The following is a 19,384-nucleotide window of genomic DNA, read 5'->3' on the forward strand; positions in this document are numbered from 1 at the left end:
AGGGCGGTTTTGTAACTGTCGCGGTTTTGTATCCACTCCATGATACGGTGTTAGGCCGAGATTCGAACTAATCACCTCCCAAGCGGCTATGAGGACCGTCTTTCTTAATGTACCCAAAGTTTTAGAGCCAACAAATAAAATATCGCTGTAATAAAACTTTGTGTACCAGTCTACAGTACAATTTTCCCTTCCTCCTTTTCTAATAATTAACGTTAATTAACATTAAGGACAAATCTTTTTACCGTTTGCCTTTTATGGACAAAAAGTACATATTAATCTGCTAGTGAAGCAATCATGCGTGGCCTTAACCTACGGGGATGAATAATAAACTTACCTAACCGTATATCTGTAATTTACAGTCCAATGTTACCTCACTCCCTCTTTGATAATTAGCTAAAATATTAGACCCCTCTTACGGACAAAAGTACATACAAGCCCAAGATTTGCTTTACTATTAAGATTCTAGTTTGGCTCAAATCTTTCATGGCTTAAACCCTGCAGGGGATGTATTAAAAACTTACCTAGCCGTATATCTGTCGTTATTAAGTCCCCTATCCGGGTCTCGACTGTCATTTAATGTATCCTGAAAAAAAACAAGATTATTTCTTTCCCTCAAAATTATTCCTTTTCAAAAAAAAAATAAAAACTACTATTTCGTCTACAAGTTATTAGCTGAAAATAAATGTACAATTTAAAATTTTAAGATAAATTGCAAGACAGACAAAAACAAACCCTACTTTTTTGTTACAGTAATCATCATGTCAAGTTTAGAATAGATAGGGCAATTTAACATGGCTAAATTTACCTTAAAAACTTCTCTGCAAAGCATAACTTTTCCATGAACCAGAATTCTTGTCAACTTTCTGAATAGTAACCTTTCTTTTAAATAAGATATGTGGAGAGATAGACATACAGATAGACAGATAAACAGAGGTACAAACATTCAACATACATGCATTAAAGACAGGGATCTTAAGGGATAAGACAATGGACTTTCCAACTATGATAAACAAAATTACCACTTGTACAAATATGTTTATTCAACCAATCAAGATTTCATCAAGGTCCTCAAAGGTTTATGAGAGATTATGTATATGGAACTTTGGGGACAAGAAACATTTACAGTCCAATATCCCTTGGCTGAGCTTTTCTTTTTAAATTTTCTTTTTATGAAGGCCCCTATAAGCTAAGGGTGAAGCTACACGTTTTTTAATGGAAATATGAAGAAGTGTTTATATCAGGGAGGGAGGGGACATTGGGCTGTTTATTACACTAGTCCCCAAGGTTTTATGATAACGTTTTCTTATTCGTTGGCTTAACAACTTTAGGGCCTTTATTGAATTTTGATTAGCTGGTTTATTAAGTTTGGAGTACAAACATTTCCACCAATAATTGTAATCTACAGAAGGGGTCTTTTTTGTATTATTATTGGGGATGTACATCAATTTATCGGCCAATGTCATATCATATCTCTTCATTTCTCTGATTTATTTACAGGAAAGTTTGATATTAGGTAGGTTAGGTTATAGGCTATTTGGTGAGCGGAGAATACATCACCCCTCCTGAAGAGAAATGTCCTAAGACACTGACATGCTAGAGGGGATGAAAACAAAGAAATCCAATCTTGCCAAATTTAATGTCTAAGGGGGTGTTGAAGCCCCGCTAATCTCCTTTCTCTTACAACGATTGCATTAAGAGAAAACCCTAGAGGCTAGGTGCAAAGTCTTATTTATGAATAGTTTCGGATAGATAAGACTTTTTGAAAAAGAGATAGATTGATGGATGGATATAAAAATGCATGTTTTCCACCCATAAAGAATTTGTAATAAAATTTTCTGGTAAATTATGCAGTAATATGAAAAGATGAAAAACTTTCAAAACAACAAAATTTTATTTTCCAAAATATTTTTTTGTGAAATTAGGTAAAATTTTGAGAGAGTTAAAAACTAACCCTATACAAGTTTCGTCTTTAGAGGCAAAGCTACTCTATGATTTTCTTTGTTTGCCTGTAAGTCCGTAACTTTATGAGGGAAATGTGATTTTCACAGCTGTATCATCTTATTAAGTAGTAAGATTTTCCTTTTATATAAAGCCGTAAGGTTATTTTGTCTGAAGCTTTAGTAATCAATAACTACTGAACTTATTGAATTATCCTTTTTAAAAAAGCTTCATATAGGACCTGGGATGGTTTTATGCTAATTTATTTTTAGATTTCAGTTATAATAATCTCCCTAGAAGTTAGGGGCGCATCCGCTAGTGCAATAAAGTTGAAAATTATGAAAAATGTAAAAACATCTAATGCATTTTTTGCTGTGCATCTTTTAATGAAGTTTTATCATACATTTTTATGCTAAAACAGAGTGTCTAAAAAATGATATTATTTTAGATTCTTTTAAAATGCTTTTGTAGATTCTTTAAAACAGATATTATTTTCTTGGGGGCTTCTACACCATAACTAACTAACATTTAGCTGTTTCTTACACTAGTCCCCAAATGTTTATAATAACGTTTTTTTTATTCTTTGGCTTGAGAACCTTTATTTAATTTTGATTGGTTGATTTATTAGGTTAAGTGTCCAAATGTTTCAAACATTAATTGCAATCTACAGAAAGTGTAATTTTATGTATCATCATTGGGGATGAACATCAATTTATCGGCAATTGTCTTATACCTTTAGATCCATGTTTGATCTTATCATCTCATATAAAAGTAACAGGATGTCTATCTGTTTTGTGTCTGTGTCTTTTTGTGTGAACAAGATATCTCGATATCCGCTAGACCGATACGGTTCTTTCTATACAGATTCTTATAGATCCAGGGAAGGTTTTAAAATCTTCCTTTTAAAACTTAAATTAAAAGTGGAGGCGTCACACCACCATCCACATCCATCAAGTTCCCCTAGAGGCCTCTAAGGGCGTAGCTACAAGTTAAAAGTACATAAGAAAACCTTTTACTGATTCTCTCTGAACATAATTATTAAATGAGATGATGATAATATGATAACAAAAATGCACCCATATACCTTTTAACATTCTTTCAAACAGGGGGTGGGATTGTTTATCCGAAAAAAAATGTCACAATAAACCACTGAACCGATATGAATCTCCTTTACAGTGAAGAATCTAACAGTTCTAGGGAAGCGTCATACCCCAACCCATATCCATCAAGTGCCCTTAGAGGCCTCTAGGGGGCGTATCTGCTAGTTAAAGATACCTATGAAAAACTTTTTCTGAACCTCTCTGAACATAAATTCTAAATGTTGTGATGATAATATGATGAAAAAAATGCACCAACATACCTTTTAACATCCTTTCAAACAGGGAGTGGGATTATTTATCCGAAAAAAAATGTCACAATAAACCACTGAACCGATATGAATCTCCTTTACAGTGAAGAATCTAACAGGTCTAGGAAGGCGTTATACCCCAACCCATATCCACCAAGTGCCCCTAGAGGCCTCCAAGGGCTTAGCTACAAGTTAAAAATACATAAGAAAATACTATTTCTGATTATCTCTGAACATAAATTGTAAATGTTGTGATGATAATATGATGACAAAAATGCACCCACATACCTTTTAACATCCTTTACAACAAGGGGAGGGATAGAAAATCTGAATAATAAATGTCATAATAAATCTGGTCAACCACTAAACCGATATGGTCCCTTCCAATAAAAAGATAATTCTTTTTCTTTTTAAAACCTAAGTTGAAACCCCAGTCTATCTATCCCACCCCTCTCTATCAAGCTACCCTAGAGGCAAAGTTGTATAACAAAGTTATCGTATTCGTTGGATAACAAAATTTAGGTACTTTTTGGTAAATTTTGATTGATTGAAAAAAAATACTCTGTTAAATAATAAATTTTAAATTAAAAGTTCTTCTTTAAATCTTCAAGGACAAATACCTACCTCATTTAACTTAAGCTAGCCTAAACTTTTCAAGAGAACATTTATGACTGTCCTGTGTTTAACCCTGAAAGTTTAATGTTAATGCATATTTCTGCAAGAGAGAGAGAATAATCGATTTATTATAATCTGGATGTTGCACCAGATTCTTGCAGGTGGCTAAAATAAAATGCCTCCATCCACCCCCTTTACCACTACTCTTTTTCCTTTTAATGGTTAAATGAAATGACCAATAAATGAGGTCCAACCTTAAATTTTCTTCTGTCAATATATCCATATATTCCATATCCATTACGAGAATAAAGGTAGAATCCATAACTTTCGACTGGTTAACCATTATCGATTCATCCCTCATATCTTTTTGCAAAGAATGTTTTTTTTTTGCAGAGGTCGTTATGACTATCAAAGAAAATATTGCAATAGAAAATTATTCCATTATTTTGTACTCTTTCCAACATAGATTATAAAAAGAACTTTCAGGACCTTTTAGAAAGTTTCACTATAAATGAGATCCATATCGTTTTAGTAGTTAGCAGAATGTCTCGTAACAGACAGCAAGTGACAGTTAGATAAACAGGCAAATATCCTGTTACTTTTATAAAAGTAGAATTATAACTAGCGGGTTGGGGATGGGTGTTTGGTTCCTTACTAAACATAAAAGGATTTTATCCAAGGAAAGTTTTAGAATTTCTATATCTCTCTAACTATTATTTTCTTAACATCTCTCTCTCTCACTCTTTCTATTTTTTCTATTGCTATATCTTTATCTATATATTTATCTATTTTTATATACACTAGCGGCTTCGCCCCTAGCCTCTAGGGGCATTTTCCCTAAAGGTTCAGGGGAGTATTAAATTTTTTTTTACATTTTTTTAGATATTTTCTGTATTTTATAACTTTTTATAACTCTTTATAACATTTTATAACTCTTTTTTTACATTTTTTTTAGATATTTTATGACTTTTTATAACTATTTATAGCATTTTATAACTCTTTATAACTTGTTATAACTGTTTATTTTTATTTATATTAATTTATATTTTCTACTCTTCGATTTTTTCTCTTTTTAATGTTTTTGAAAATTTCTTTGCCGTTAGCCTTTTTGGGGCTTCGCCCCTACCCCTAGTAGTTTTTACCCCTTTTCGGTCAGATTAGAAATCCACAGTCACTAGATTTCAGATTTAAATCTGTCTTAATATGACTCTTTGTTACCAAAGTTCAGATATGACAAAATTTGACCAAAGTTCAGATTTCAATCTGAAATTTAGTGACATTATGTCAGGTTATTTTCTCATTTTTGGCAATGCAAACAAATCTGACACAATATCACCAAAAGTCATATATGACATTTAGTGACATAGAGTCAGAGTTGGGGAAATTACCTAATCTGACACATTATTGCCTAAAGTCATTTATGACATTTAGTGAAATAGAGTCAGAGTTGAGAAAATTACCTAATCTGACACAATATCACTAAAAGTCATATATGACATTTAGTGACATAGAGTCAGAGTTGGGGAAATTACCTAATCTGACACAATATCACTAAAAGTCATATATGACATTTAGTGACATAGAGTCAGTTTTGGGGAAATTACCTAATCTGACACAATGTTACTAAAAGTCATATATGACATTTAGTGACATAGAGTCAGAGTTGAGGCAATTACCTAATCTGACACATTGTTACCAAAAGTCATATATGACATTTAGTGTGATAGAGTCAGAGTTGGGGAAATTACCCAATCTGACACAACATCACCAAAGGTCATATATGACATTTAGTGACATAGAGTCAGAGTTGAGGAAATTACCTAATCTGACACATTGTTACCAAAAGTCATTTATGACATTTAGTGAAATAGAGTCAGAGTTGAGAAAATTACCTAATCTGACACATTGTTGCCAAAAGTCAGATATGACATTTAGTGACATAGAGTCAGAGTTGGGGAAATTACCTAATCTGACACATTGTTACCAGAATTCATATATGACATTTAGTGACATAGAGTCAGAGTTGGGGAAATTACCTAATCTGACACATTTTTACCAAAAGTCAGATATGACATTTAGTGACAGAGAGTCAGAGTTGGGGAAATTGCCTAATCTGACACATTGTTACCAGAATTCATATATGACATTTAGTGACATAGAGTCAGAGTCGGGGCAATTACCATATCTGACACATTGTTACCAAAAGTCATATATGACATTTAGTGACATAGAGTCAGAGTTTGGGAAATTACCTAATCTGACACATTGTTATCAGAATTCATATATATGACATTTAGTGATATAGAGTCAGAGTTGGGGAAATTACATAATCTGACACATTGTTACCAGAGTTGAGAAAATTACCTATTCTGACACAATATCATCAAAAGTCATATATGATATTTAGTGACAAAGAGTCAGAGTTGGGGAAATTACCTAATCTGACACATTGTTACCAAAAGTCATATATGACATTTAGTGACATAGAGTCAGAGTTGGGGAAATTACCTAATCTGACACATTGTTACCAAAAGTCATATATGATATTTAGTGACATAGAGTCAGAGTTGAGGAAACTACCTAATCTGACACATTATTACCAAAAGTCATATATGACATTTAGTGACATAGAGTCAGAGTTGGGGAAATTACCTAATTCGATACATTGTTACCAAAAGTCATATATGACATTTAGTGACATAGAGTCAGAGTTGGGGAAATTACCTTATCTGACACATTATTACCAAAAGTCATATATGACATTTATTGACATAAAGTCATAGTTCAGGAATATACAATGATAATGAGAAATTGATAATGATAATGATAATGAGAAAACACTATTGAATTTTGATTTCTGCTCACCTGTCCTGAGCACTACAGCTTGAGTCCTAGCCCTTGTGGAATTTTTTCCCTCCGTGGAGAGTGCATATTTTATTACAAATCAAGACAGTTTTGTCTTTTTTTAAAAAGAATAAACTGTCTAAAGTACTTGAAATCTTGCAGATAGACCCCATAATGTTTTGAGTATTTGATGAGGCATATAAAGACCTTTCTATAGACGCCTTAACCAGATTTCTGATTCAATCCTTGCCAATTTGGCATCAAAAAGACAGACCAATCAAAAATTGACACATGACTGCTCTGTCTTTAAAAAAAAGAACAAACTGTCTTAAGTACTTAAAATCTTGTAAATAGAACCCATAATGTTTAGAATTTTTGATGGGACATATAAATATCTTTCTATAGACACCTTAATCAGGTTTCTAACACAATCTGAGCCATTTTGACATCAAAAAGAAAGATCTGTCAAACATCAAGAACTAGAGAGACTTTTCATGTCTAAATGTTTGATGGGTCTGTATTTTTTATGCCAAATTGGCTAGAATTGAGTTAGAAACCTGGTTAAGGTGTCTATAGAAAGGTCTTTACATGCTCCATCAAAGATTCTAAACATTATGGGGTCTATCTAAAAGATTTTAAGTACTTAAAATGATTTGTTGTATTCTAATCTCTATGTAAGGAAAAATTCTCTACAAGGGCTAGGACTCGAGCTGTAGTGCTCAGGAGATGTGAGTAGAAATCAAAATCAAACAGTGCTTTCTCATTGTCATTGCTTGGACATGATTTGGGTAATTTTTTGTTAGTTTTTGACTAAAACTGTAGGGTTTATATTAAAATGAGTGAAGCGATTGGTTTTTTTTAAAACACCCTTTACCTAATCTGACACATTGTTACCAAAAGTCATATATGACATTTAGTGACATAGAGTCAGAGTTGGGGAAGTTACCTTATCTGACACATTGTTACCAAAAGTCATATATGACATTTAGTGATATAGAGTCAGAGTTGGGGAAATTACATAATCTGACACATTGTTACCAGAGTTGAGAAAATTACCTATTCTGACACAATATCATCAAAAGTCATATATGATATTTAGTGACAAAGAGTCAGAGTTGGGGAAATTACCTAATCTGACACATTGTTACCAAAAGTCATATATGACATTTAGTGACATAGAGTCAGAGTTGGGGAAGTTACCTTATCTGACACATTGTTACCAAAAGTCATATATGACATTTAGTGATATAGAGTCAGAGTTGGGGAAATTACATAATCTGACACATTGTTACCAGAGTTGAGAAAATTACCTATTCTGACACAATATCATCAAAAGTCATATATGATATTTAGTGACAAAGAGTCAGAGTTGGGGAAATTACCTAATCTGACACATTGTTACCAAAAGTCATATATGATATTTAGTGACATAGAGTCAGAGTTGAGGAAACTACCTAATCTGACACATTATTACCAAAAGTCATATATGACATTTAGTGACATAGAGTCAGAGTTGGGGAAATTACCTAATCTGACACATTATTACCAAAAGTCATATATGATATTTAGTGACATAGAGTCAGAGTTGGGGAAATTACATAATCTGACACATTGTTGCCAAAAGTCAGATATGACATTTAGTGACATAGAGTCAGAGTTGAGAAAATTACCTAATCTGACACAATATCATCAAAAGTCATGTATGACATTTAGTGACATAGAGTCAGAGTTGGGGAAATTACCTAATATGACACATTGTTGCCAATTGTCATATATGACATTTAGTGACATAGAGCCAGAGTTGAGAAAATTACCATATCTGACACATTGTTACTAAAAGTCATATATGATATTTAGTGAAATAGAGTCAGAGTTGAGGAAACTACCTAATCTGACACATTGGTAACAAAAATCATATATGAAATTTAGTGACATAGAGTCAGTGTGAGAAAATTACCTAATCTGACATATTGTTACCAAAAGTCAGATTTAACATTTAGCGACATAGTCAGAGTTGGGAAATAACCTTATCTGACACATTGTTGCTAGAATTCATATATCACATGTATTGACATAGAGTCAGAGTTGAGAAAATTACTTAAAGGAAGCCTGCAAGAAATACCACGCTTTAACTATTGAAAGACTGTTACAAGTAGATCCAATACCCCAAATTTGAAGCCTTCAGCTTTAATAACAAAAAAGTTGTTTGCACTTTAAAATGACAATTTATGTACAAAGAAAAGTTTGAAAGATTTTCAACACTTATGTTAAAAACTTTGAAATTAAACTACGTAGCCTAGAGACATAATTATAAGCTTTTTTTTGTCATAAATTTAGGTTGCCAGTAACTAATTATATTTATTTTTAAAAATACCTATTTTTATAGTCAAAATCATTAAACAAAATAAGTTTAACTTACGTTGTACCTAGAGTACTGTAGTATTTCCAGCCAATCAGAAGGCTGAATCAGCTCAACGAACAATCACAGCTGAGCTTAATTTAGTTTCAATTGTTTCTGCTATAATTTTATGCTTACAAATGCATATTAAACCAAATTTTGACTATAAAAGTGGTGTTTGTATTATAGAAAAGAAATCAGTTACCAGCAATCTAAGTTTCTGACAAACGTAAGGTCATAATTTTGTGTCTAGGCGATGTAATTTAATATTGTAATTTCTTTTGTAAGCAATGAAAATCTTTCAAAATTGTCATTGTAGATAAAATGTAATTTTGAAATGATTAGAACGTTTTATTTATTGAAGCTGAAGGCATCAAATTTGGGGTTTTGATTTTACTTGTGGCAGTCTTTCAGCACTTAAAGTGTGTTATTTCTTACAGGGTTCCTTTAATCTGACACATTGTTACCAAAAATCATATATGACATTTAGTGACATGAGTTGAGAAAACTACCTAATCTGATACATTGTTAGCATACATCATATATGACATTTAGTGACATAGAGTCAGAGTTGGGGAAATTACCTAATTTGCTTGGGGGGGGGGGAGTTAATTACTCCCCCTCCAATATGTTGGGAGGGGTAAATAATGATTTAAACATATGTTTTCTTAAAGGACGCCTACAAGAAATACCACTCTTTAACTACTGATAGACTGCCACAAGTACACCCAATACCCCAAATTTAAAGCCTTCAGCTTCAATAACAAAAAAGTTCTAGGCATTTCAAAATAGCATTTCATGTACAATGAAAATTTTGAAAGATTTACAATGCTCATAAAAAAAAAAAATAAAATATTAAATTACGTCGCCTAGACATAAAATTATAACCTTTTCTTTGTCAGAAATTTAGATTGCCAGTAACTGATTACATTTTTACAATAAAAACACCACATTTCATAGTCAAAATCTATGATAAAAATTCGATTTTAATTGCATTTGTGAACAAAAATCATAGTGGAAACAAAGGGGAAAACTAAGCTGTGATTGGTTGCTTGGCTGATTCAGCCTTCTGATTGGCTACAGTACACTCAGTACAAAGCAAGTTAAACTTATTTTTTTTTAATGATTTTGACTATAAAAATGGGTATTTTATTGTAAAAATATAATTAGTTACTGGCAACCTAAATCTATGACAAAAATCAGCTTATAATTTTGTTTCTAGGCCACATAGTTTAATTTCAAAATTTCTAACATTAGCATTCAGATTCTTTCAAACTTTTCATTGTACATAAAATGTCATTTTAAAATGCCTAGAACTTTTTTGTTATAGAAGCTAAAGGCTTCAAATTTGGGGTATTGGGTCTACTTGTGGCAGTCTTTCAGCAGTTTAAGCGTGGTATTTCCTGCAGTCTTCCTTTAATAATTTGAAAAAAATTACTTCTTTAAATAGACATTGTTTAGATACACCCAGTGCATTGTCTAATTAAAAGGCTTAACATGAAATGAATTATATAATTTGATAAACTAACTTTAACCCTTAACCCTTACAGATCGGGCCCCAATTCTCACCTTAATAGATCGGGGGCCCCCCCTCTATCTCGGCTCCTGGTACAGATAAAGACGTAAAATCTTTTTCTGGTGGTTCAAGTGTATTTTTAGAGGGAATTACTTTTTCTATTCATAGCGGTCAAACCGCTCCTTAGCCGCTTTTTAGCGGCCAGCCGCTAAATTTTAAAACAGCTGTAGAGCGGCCAATTTTGCAGCTAGGATGACCAAATTTTAGGACGAAGTTTTATTTTTCATAACAAAAAAATTACTTTTTCTGATCATCGCCGAAAAATGGCAAATAACGGAAAGCACCATTTTCGGCGGTTACGGCGGTAAAACTGCGATTGGTGGCGCAAATTAATGTTTTTATCTGTTTATTATTGCTCAAGGATTTACCAACAAAAATTATAGGTCTCTAGCTGTAATAGAAGCCACGATATATGATATATGTCTGTAGTAAAAGCCAGACAAAAATCAGTCATAAAGTCGGTCAGGGAGCAGTCAAACGGTCATAACACCACTTTTCTCAGAAGGTCATTGATATCTAAGCCCAGCTAGAAACGTCGTAAGGAAACTCGCATCCGATATGTAGTATTTTATCGCGAAAATCTTATTTACGATTTTATAGCAAAAATCGAAAAAAATCGCTAGGGATTAATTCGATTTTGTAGTAAAAAACGCGGCAACCACGATTTGCCTAAGAAATCGTAAACAATAGCATTTTATGTGTGTCAACACACACTTACAAACAGACACACAACCAACTTATAATCAAAATCATTGTGTGATAAATATAGTTTATAAAATTGCCGCTAGGTATTCCCATTACTTTATGTAGACAATTTGAATTTTTTTGTTATCAACCAAAATAAATTCAAAACTGGTATGACATAATATCATAATGTGTTAATGATCTATTATTAAAAAAAAATAAATTGTTGAAAGCATTTTCATTTTAAACAACAATAAAAGTACAAAAATGTCTTAATGGTACTTAAAATAACCAATATTCAGTATGACACAACTTCCTCTCTTATCTAATTGTAATGGTTATAGATGTAATATCACCCCTTACAAATATTGAGTACACAATATTCACATAGAGATTGTGACCCTTTCTCTCTCTCTCTCTCTGTAAGAAATGTACAAATTTTGATTATTATGAAATTGATTGTATTATGGACCCTTTTCAGCTTACATTAAACTACACGATGTTAAATATTTTTTAAATGTACTTTTTATTCACGATTTTGGCACGATATTGCTTACGATCCTTACGATATCGCTTACGAGTTCGTAGGTGTATCGCTCAGCTCTAAGTACCTTTTCGACCATTTATCGTAACATATCGTCGATGTGCATTGGACGACTATTTAGCGATATCGTAAGAACTCGTGCTCGATTGCTACACGATATCGTGCGCTATAGTAGCGCGATAGTGACGCTACTTTCTGGCTGGGAAGTATTCACCAAAAAAATTTTAGGTTTCTACCTTATACACAAAAGTCATAATGTAGAAATTAAGATTTATTTAGAATTTTTTCTATTTTTTTTTTGCTACCCAACCGACTTTAACCGGACACCACGACCGACACAGACCAGATATCCTAATAAAATCAACTCTTGCCGACGTATAATTACTAAACTTAAAAAGTCATGAAGGTACAGCTCTCCATCTTACCCACAAAAAAAATGAGATTGAAAAAACTAGAGGGGGGGGGCTCTTGGAGCCCCCCACCCCGATCTGTAAGGGTTAACTGTTTTTTCTATCTCTTTTCTGTGTGTGAAAGATGGAATGATTTTTTAAATATGGGTATAAAACATAACTGAGAGTTGTAATCTTTTTAATACCTCCATCCTGGCAGGCACAGGATTCCAGCAAACCTGGCAGGGTCATCCAGTAAAAAGCAAAATATTTTTGACTTAAAGGGCGAATATAGGTTCGATATGATATGAGCTTATATGAAAGGTGCCATTTCATACTTTTAGAATATCTATGCCAAATTTAAAAATTCAAAAAAATCCTTAAGTAGATTTTGCAATTTTCTGTTTCAATTGAACATATGATAAATGAGATTGCCGACAAACCGTTTATTTTAGCCCTTTACAAGACTTTTTTTTTGACTACTTTACTTATGTTCATTTAATTAATACATTTGCATGCATCTTTTAAGATCATAAAATCATTAATTTTCGTAATTTTAAATGTAATTATTTTAATTACAAATAAGCGTACGTAGGTGTGACGTCATTGACACGTCACACATTCCACTTTGATAAATATTCATTACTAAACGTATTTTTAATGCAATTATCTACCCCTGTGCGTATATGTCAGCTGATTTCAATAACAAACACCCTTTCTAAAGTACGTAGTATTTCATAACAACTGGTTTCGGCAGGATATTGAACAATTATTTTGAAAATTATTTACTCTTTATTATTGAACTATTATGCTTTCATGATTACGTTTGGACCAGTAGGCTAAACTTTATAGATGTGTAGACTGTAGAATAACCATAATTATAGAAAAGCATTGTTTTTATTAACCTCATATTTCTATTTACCTACCTTATTTTGAATCTACCTAAGTTTTTATTTTTACGGGAATTGTTGTGTAAGGAGCTTTACCACTTCAACCTCCCCTTTCTCTTTTTTGATTAACCTTCTCCCTGTCTCACTCTATTGTGGATTAGCTGTCTGGGATACATCTAATTTTTGCTACTCTCTTTTTGATAATTTTGTTCTAATCGTAGTATACTTTTTTATTATTTTTTACCAACTAAATATTTTTTCCAGCAATTTCATGTTCTTGTCAGTAAAACACACTCTGAATCTGACACCCGTCTACACCCTGCTCGATTTTGGTTTAAGGGGAATGACAAATGCTGTGCACGCAACTGAAAAAATGTTTCCTTTAAATATTACTCAATATGTTTGTCCATCTTATTTGATCTTTGCTTTCATGGATATTCTCATTCTTGTGAAGTTGGCTGAGACCTCAAAAGTTTAAAAGACTTAATTAAAGAATATTTTTTTTTAATTTCAGGTGAAAATGTTTAAAGTGGATGAAGTCTAAAAAACCAGATAAATAAAGTTCAACAATTTACAGATAAATACAGGTAAAAATAAGGGAGTTTTTTTTGAGTAGCGAAGCTACTCTATGATTCACTTTGTCCATGCGTCAGTCCGAGACGCAATGAGGAAAATTTGATTTTTTCGGCTGCTATTTAAGCTATTCCTATTAGGGTTGGGCTGAATACTTTTTTGCTGGATACCGGATACCGGAAAACCGGTATCCGGATTGTTTCAATATCCGGTATCCAGCCGGATATCTGGCCAATGCTTGATATCCGGCTAATTACAAGACATCCGGCCGGATATCCGTTATCCGGATAGTTTCAATATCAGGTAACTGGCCGGATATCGAAAATGGCCGGATATCCGGCCCAACCCTAATTCCTATGTATGACAAAGGCACATCTAGTCTTAATTTTTTTGCCTGTCTGTCTGTCGGTCATGAATTAGAAGACATAAAACTTTTTAAAAGATAGACAGCTGAAATTTTCAGTGAAGATTCATATGACATGCAATTCTAGTCTTTACACAGACATAAACCTTATTTTTTAAAGGTTTCATGATATTCTTTTAATTTTAATATATTCTCTTTCTGTCCCTTTTTTCCCTTGCTATGGCATAATTTCGCTCGTAATTTCAAGAATTAAAGATAATTTGACTCTTAAGTATGTATGCTAGACGGTTGACATATAGGAAGGTGAATCCACCCCTCTGACAATAAACTAACACCACCATTGTTGCCTGTATTATACTTCACTCAATTTGGGTTTAAGGGGGTATCTGTGCATGTCACTAATTTTTTTATTTTGAAGAAATTTCATATTTTTCAGGAAAGTTATACCATGAAGTGTCACTGAAGAAATTTAGGAAGACAAACATACATACACAGATCCTGTTACTTTTGTATAATGATAAAAATAGTAAAATAAGGGTAGAAATTCTCAATCCACAGTTTTTTTTAAAAGCAAAGCTTTCCTATAATTAGGGTAGGTCTGTCCGTCCGTGACGTATAGCTTTTTTCGTTAATTTAGGCACGTTAGAATTCTCCTATCGATTTCAAATTTGGCATGGTGATCCCTGTAGTAGTCAGATACTATCAGAAAGCGTGGCAACTCTATAATCATTACCAGAATGTCCGTACGTCCATTTTCAACATGTTGTTCTTTTCACTTTTTTAACAACAAATTTTTATATGATCTAATTATCCGATTGATCTGATTTTTGGTATACTGATTCCTGGGACAAGTACAATATTATATATAAGTTTATAATATTAATGAAGTCCTTAAAATGTAAGTATGTCCTTAAACATTAGTTGCTTTTGTGGAGAGCAGTATGGAGCTGCCTTTTCCCGCCGAAATTTTTTCCCCCTGTTCTTGCCATAATAGACAATTTTCAAACATCTGTGATAAACTTTTTTTTCATAAAAATTTCCCTTATTTTTTCACTTGACACTTGTAAGATTTTACAATTGCAATTTTTAAAAGCGAAGCTTTTCTATAATTAGTGTCGGTCCGTCCGTCCGTCGGTCCGTCCGTAACGGATAGCTTTTTTCGTTAATTTAGGCATGTTAGAATTGTCCTATCGATTTCAAATTTTGCATGGTGATTCCTGTAGTAGTTAGGTACGATTTAAAAAGCATAGCAACTCTATAATCACTACCAAAATGTACGTACGTCCATTTTAAACAAGTTGATTTTTTTACTTTTTTAAAAAGCTTTTTTCGTTAATTTAGGCATGTTAGAATTGTCCTATCGAATTTCAAATTTTGCACGGTGATTCCTTTAATTGTAATGTACGAGTTAGAAAGCGTAGGAACTCTATAATCATTACCAAAATGTCCGTAAGTATATTTTAAACATGATGATTTTTTTACTTTTTTAACATCAAATTTTTATGTGATCTAATTATCCGATTGATCTGATTTTTGGTATATTGATTCCTGGGACAACAAAGTATAATGTAATAAACGAAGCAACTCTATAATCAAGTCCTTAAAATGTAAGTATGTCCATAAACATTATCCTGTTCAAGAAGTTTTTAACAAATTTACTCACAATTTTGCTTTGACTTTTATACATTTATATTAGGATTATTCTGTTCTGAAACTATACAAGTGTTAACGTCCGTTTGTCCTACCGTTTCAGTGCTTCGCTTTTATGGATTTTGTCATCCTTGTTTTAATATTGACATGTTTGAAATATTACCAGTGTCACGTAAAAATGTAAGGGAAATTTTTATGAGAAAAAAGTTTATCTCTGATGATCTAGAACTGTATAATTTGGCGAAAAAAGTAAAAAAATATTTCGGCGGGAAACGGGGGTTTTCAGCGGGAGCGGCTGTTCTGCCGCCGTTTCTTCACAGTTCCATATTGTTCTCACAAAAGCAACTGCTGTGCCGAATTTTAGAGATGTAACTCTTTTATGGGCTAAGATCATGTGCGTTTTACTTTTGGTTTCAAAAAGTGGCTCATCCGCCTACCCCCTTTACAATTTTGCTTCGATTCTTATACATTTTTATTCTGATTATTCAGTTCTGACACTCTACAAGTGTTAATGCCCTTTTGTCCTACAGTTTCAGAGCTTCGCTTTTATGGATGTTGTTCTTTCTATTTTGATGTCGCTAGGTAATAGAATAAATATTATCCGTAAAATTTTTATTTTCTTTAAAAATAAGGCGGGGGGGGGGGGGGGGGGTTAATGACATTTAAACTTAAACTGTGAGCATAATGGTCTAAATATTGAGCTAGACACTTGAAAATGGTACATAAGCATAGTCCCATAGATACTACATCTAAATGAAAAAAAAATCATTTTTTTTTATTTTAAGGTTAGGTGTAATTTGATGTAAAAACTCACTTTTAATTTTTTTTCTTAAGTTTTTTCCTTAGAAACTTTTTGTCTATTCATAAGGACATTATTTAAGATGATTCAGCAAGTTTGGTACCAAAACTCAAAAAACCCAGATTTGATATATGACACACAAACTTTAGAAAAAATGCACTTTACTCCTTCGAGCCACTCGCCTAGCCTACTGGGGTCGGTCCCCGACTTGCTGAATCATTTTAAATAATGTCCTTGTTTAATAGACATAGTGTATTCAAGGAAAAAACGTAATAAAAAACAATTAAAGGTAAGTTTCTACATCAAAATAGACCAAAAATGGCTTAATAACCCCATTTTCGCCCATTTCCGCAGGGTTTTTCTTACCTGACCTAACCTAAAATAAAAAAATTTGAATTTTTTCGCCATTTAGATGTAGTACCTATAGGACTAGGCTTATGTACCAAGTTTCAAGTGTCTAGCTCAATATTTAGACCATTTTGCTCACGGTTTAAGTTTAAATTTCTTTACGCCCCCCACCCTTTATGGTGGTTGACAAACCTGACCCTCTCCTTCCTCAAGTGTGATGAATATGCATCTAGCGGTGAAGCAAGGGGAGGGGGGGTTAATGCAACCATCTCAAAGTCAATGTATAAATGGCACTTAGAATTCGAATTTCGATCTGAAATTTTGCATGAGTAATCCTTGGTAGGTCTATTTTCCCTAAATCGAATATAAAATTGGAAAAAGTATTGACTGGCGGCTCAGCCGTTAAGCCGGTTTTTGGCTTTTTTCAGGGCAAATCCATCATTAAATACGGAGGAATCAACTTTTTGAATGATAGTTTTACATTCTTCGGTCTAAAAATGGTACTCTTGGCATTTTATAGCTTCTACCAGCCCTTTTTAGTCGATTCTAGCAGTTAAACAGATGGTACTAGAAAATTTTAAAAAGTTTATTGGTGTTATTTTCAAAAATTTTGCCCTAAAAAAAACCTTAAAACGACTGAGCCGGCAGCCGTTAGCCATTACTTTTCCAATTTTTTGTTCGATTTAGGGAAATTAGACCGACCAAGGATTACTTTGCTTTTTACATTGATATACTTTAATAATATTATTGTTAAATTAAAACTTTAGTACACATTCTATTATGTTATTGTTATGTTATGAAATAAACTAATAAATGCAAAACATTTCAAAACTTTTGTATTTTTTATTTTACTGAAAGGGGAAGGTGTTCTTCGTAATAGCGAAGCTACTCTATTATTTGAAATGTCAGTCTGTCCATATGAAAGTTTTTTTTATGAAACATGATTTTTTTGGCGCTTGTTTAAAGATAAACTGCTGAAAACTCCTGTCAACATTCCCATCATTAGGAAGCATAATTAACTAAAACATCCATAACAGTCGGACTGCTTTTCCCCCTACTTCAACTATGTGTGTCGCTGATAAGTTAGATTTTGAATTAAGAAATATAAAAGAAGTTAATACCTAACTACTTTTTATCAAAAAATGTGAAGAAAAAAAAACAAATAGAATGCTTAGATGAACAATTATAAAAGGAGAAGAAGTGAACACTTATTATTTAAAAAAAATTTTTTTAATTATGTAGCATCTAATCTTTAACGTATCTGTCCGCATAATTGTTAGACTATTTGTATATCTAACACTTAACTGTGGCGTAACACGTAGTGCATCCGCTTGTTGTCGGGAAGTGCTAGGTTTGAATCTCGGCCCTAAACCACATCATGAACTGAGATGTTACTGCTGCTATGTCTAGTGAGCGACAAAAAAAATAGAGAGTAGGGGGAATGCCTTGGCACAACATAGCCGCAACTCATTACCGTGCTTTTCTAGACAAAGGTCAAGCTATCAAAGAGTTGATTGTCTAATGGATGATCCCTTACTTGATATCCTTGGCATTTGAGGACGTTACATTACAACACAAATTCAGTGTACGTTCATGGTGGCGTGTAGCGGACTTGTACCCGAAGCATCACCGGGCCCCCAAAAGTTTATTATTCTTAATATCTTAAATAATCGAACACGCTTGTTCATATCAATCAACCGAAAAATTTACTTTTTTTCCCTTAATCGGCCATGGGTGTTTGTTATGCTTGGTTTCCAAAAGATTGTCGTAACCTACTTAAAAACGAAGAAGAAAGCACTCCCTCTTTCTTCGAATATAAGGAAAGGGTGAGTCTCAGAGGTAAAACTTAATCTTCTTCTTATTATATAAAGTAGTAAGCGTTTTTTGTCTGTCCCGAAGGATCTCACTAACCGCTGAACCAATATTGTTCTCCTTTACAGGGAAGCTTCTTATAGGTTCTGGGAAGGTTTTAAACTATTTTTTGAGAGGGTGTCTTCACCCCCCTCCCCCCAAAAAATATTTTTTTTATTCTTTTGGAACTCAAATTTAATATGGGATGAGGCCGACTTTTCCCCCTCCTAAATTAAGTGCCCCTAGAGGCTTCTAGGGGCGTAGCCGCTAGTCCTATTATATAAAGTAATAAGCGTTTTTTTGTCTGTCCCGAAGGATCTCGCTAACCGCTGACCCGATATGGTTTTTCTTCACAGTGTAGCTTCTTCTAGGTACTGTGAAGGTTTTAAACTATTTTTGGGGATTGTGTCTTCTCCCCCCTACCCCCAAAAATATATTTTTTTACTCTTTTGAAAATCAAATTTTAAATGGGATGAGGTCGACTTTTCCTCCTCCTACCTTAACTGCCCCTAGTTTTAAATAAAGCACCACTTTTTCTTTACATATGTTTGTTTCTCATCCCTATACATGAAA

The 19,384-nt window shown here is 33.1% G+C and overlaps 1 protein-coding gene and 1 long non-coding RNA gene across 3 annotated transcripts in view; one reads left to right on the top strand and one right to left on the bottom strand.

The window, feature by feature from the left end:
- Positions 1-19,384, bottom strand: part of LOC145333720 (BTB/POZ domain-containing protein KCTD12-like) — a 119,457-nt gene that overhangs the window by 20,334 nt on the left and 79,739 nt on the right. Inside the window, exons 9-10 of one of the 2 annotated variants that reach the window (XM_080178928.1) lie at positions 806-875; positions 522-583 (exon numbers count right to left, since the gene is read on the bottom strand). In XM_080178928.1, the coding sequence (XP_080035054.1) occupies positions 522-583; positions 806-875 (132 nt within the window). The remainder of the gene's footprint in view (positions 1-521; positions 584-805; positions 876-19,384) is intronic. The other variant, XM_080178929.1, reaches the window with a different exon arrangement.
- Positions 12,621-16,416, top strand: LOC145333723 (uncharacterized). Its single transcript, XR_013884590.1, has 2 exons — positions 12,621-13,813; positions 14,600-16,416. It is a non-coding gene; the product is annotated as an uncharacterized LOC145333723 (long non-coding RNA).

Source organism: Acartia tonsa, chromosome 12 (genome assembly GCF_053477335.1).
Source record: "Acartia tonsa isolate MP-2025a chromosome 12, ASM5347733v1, whole genome shotgun sequence".
Taxonomy (NCBI): domain Eukaryota; kingdom Metazoa; phylum Arthropoda; class Copepoda; order Calanoida; family Acartiidae; genus Acartia; species Acartia tonsa.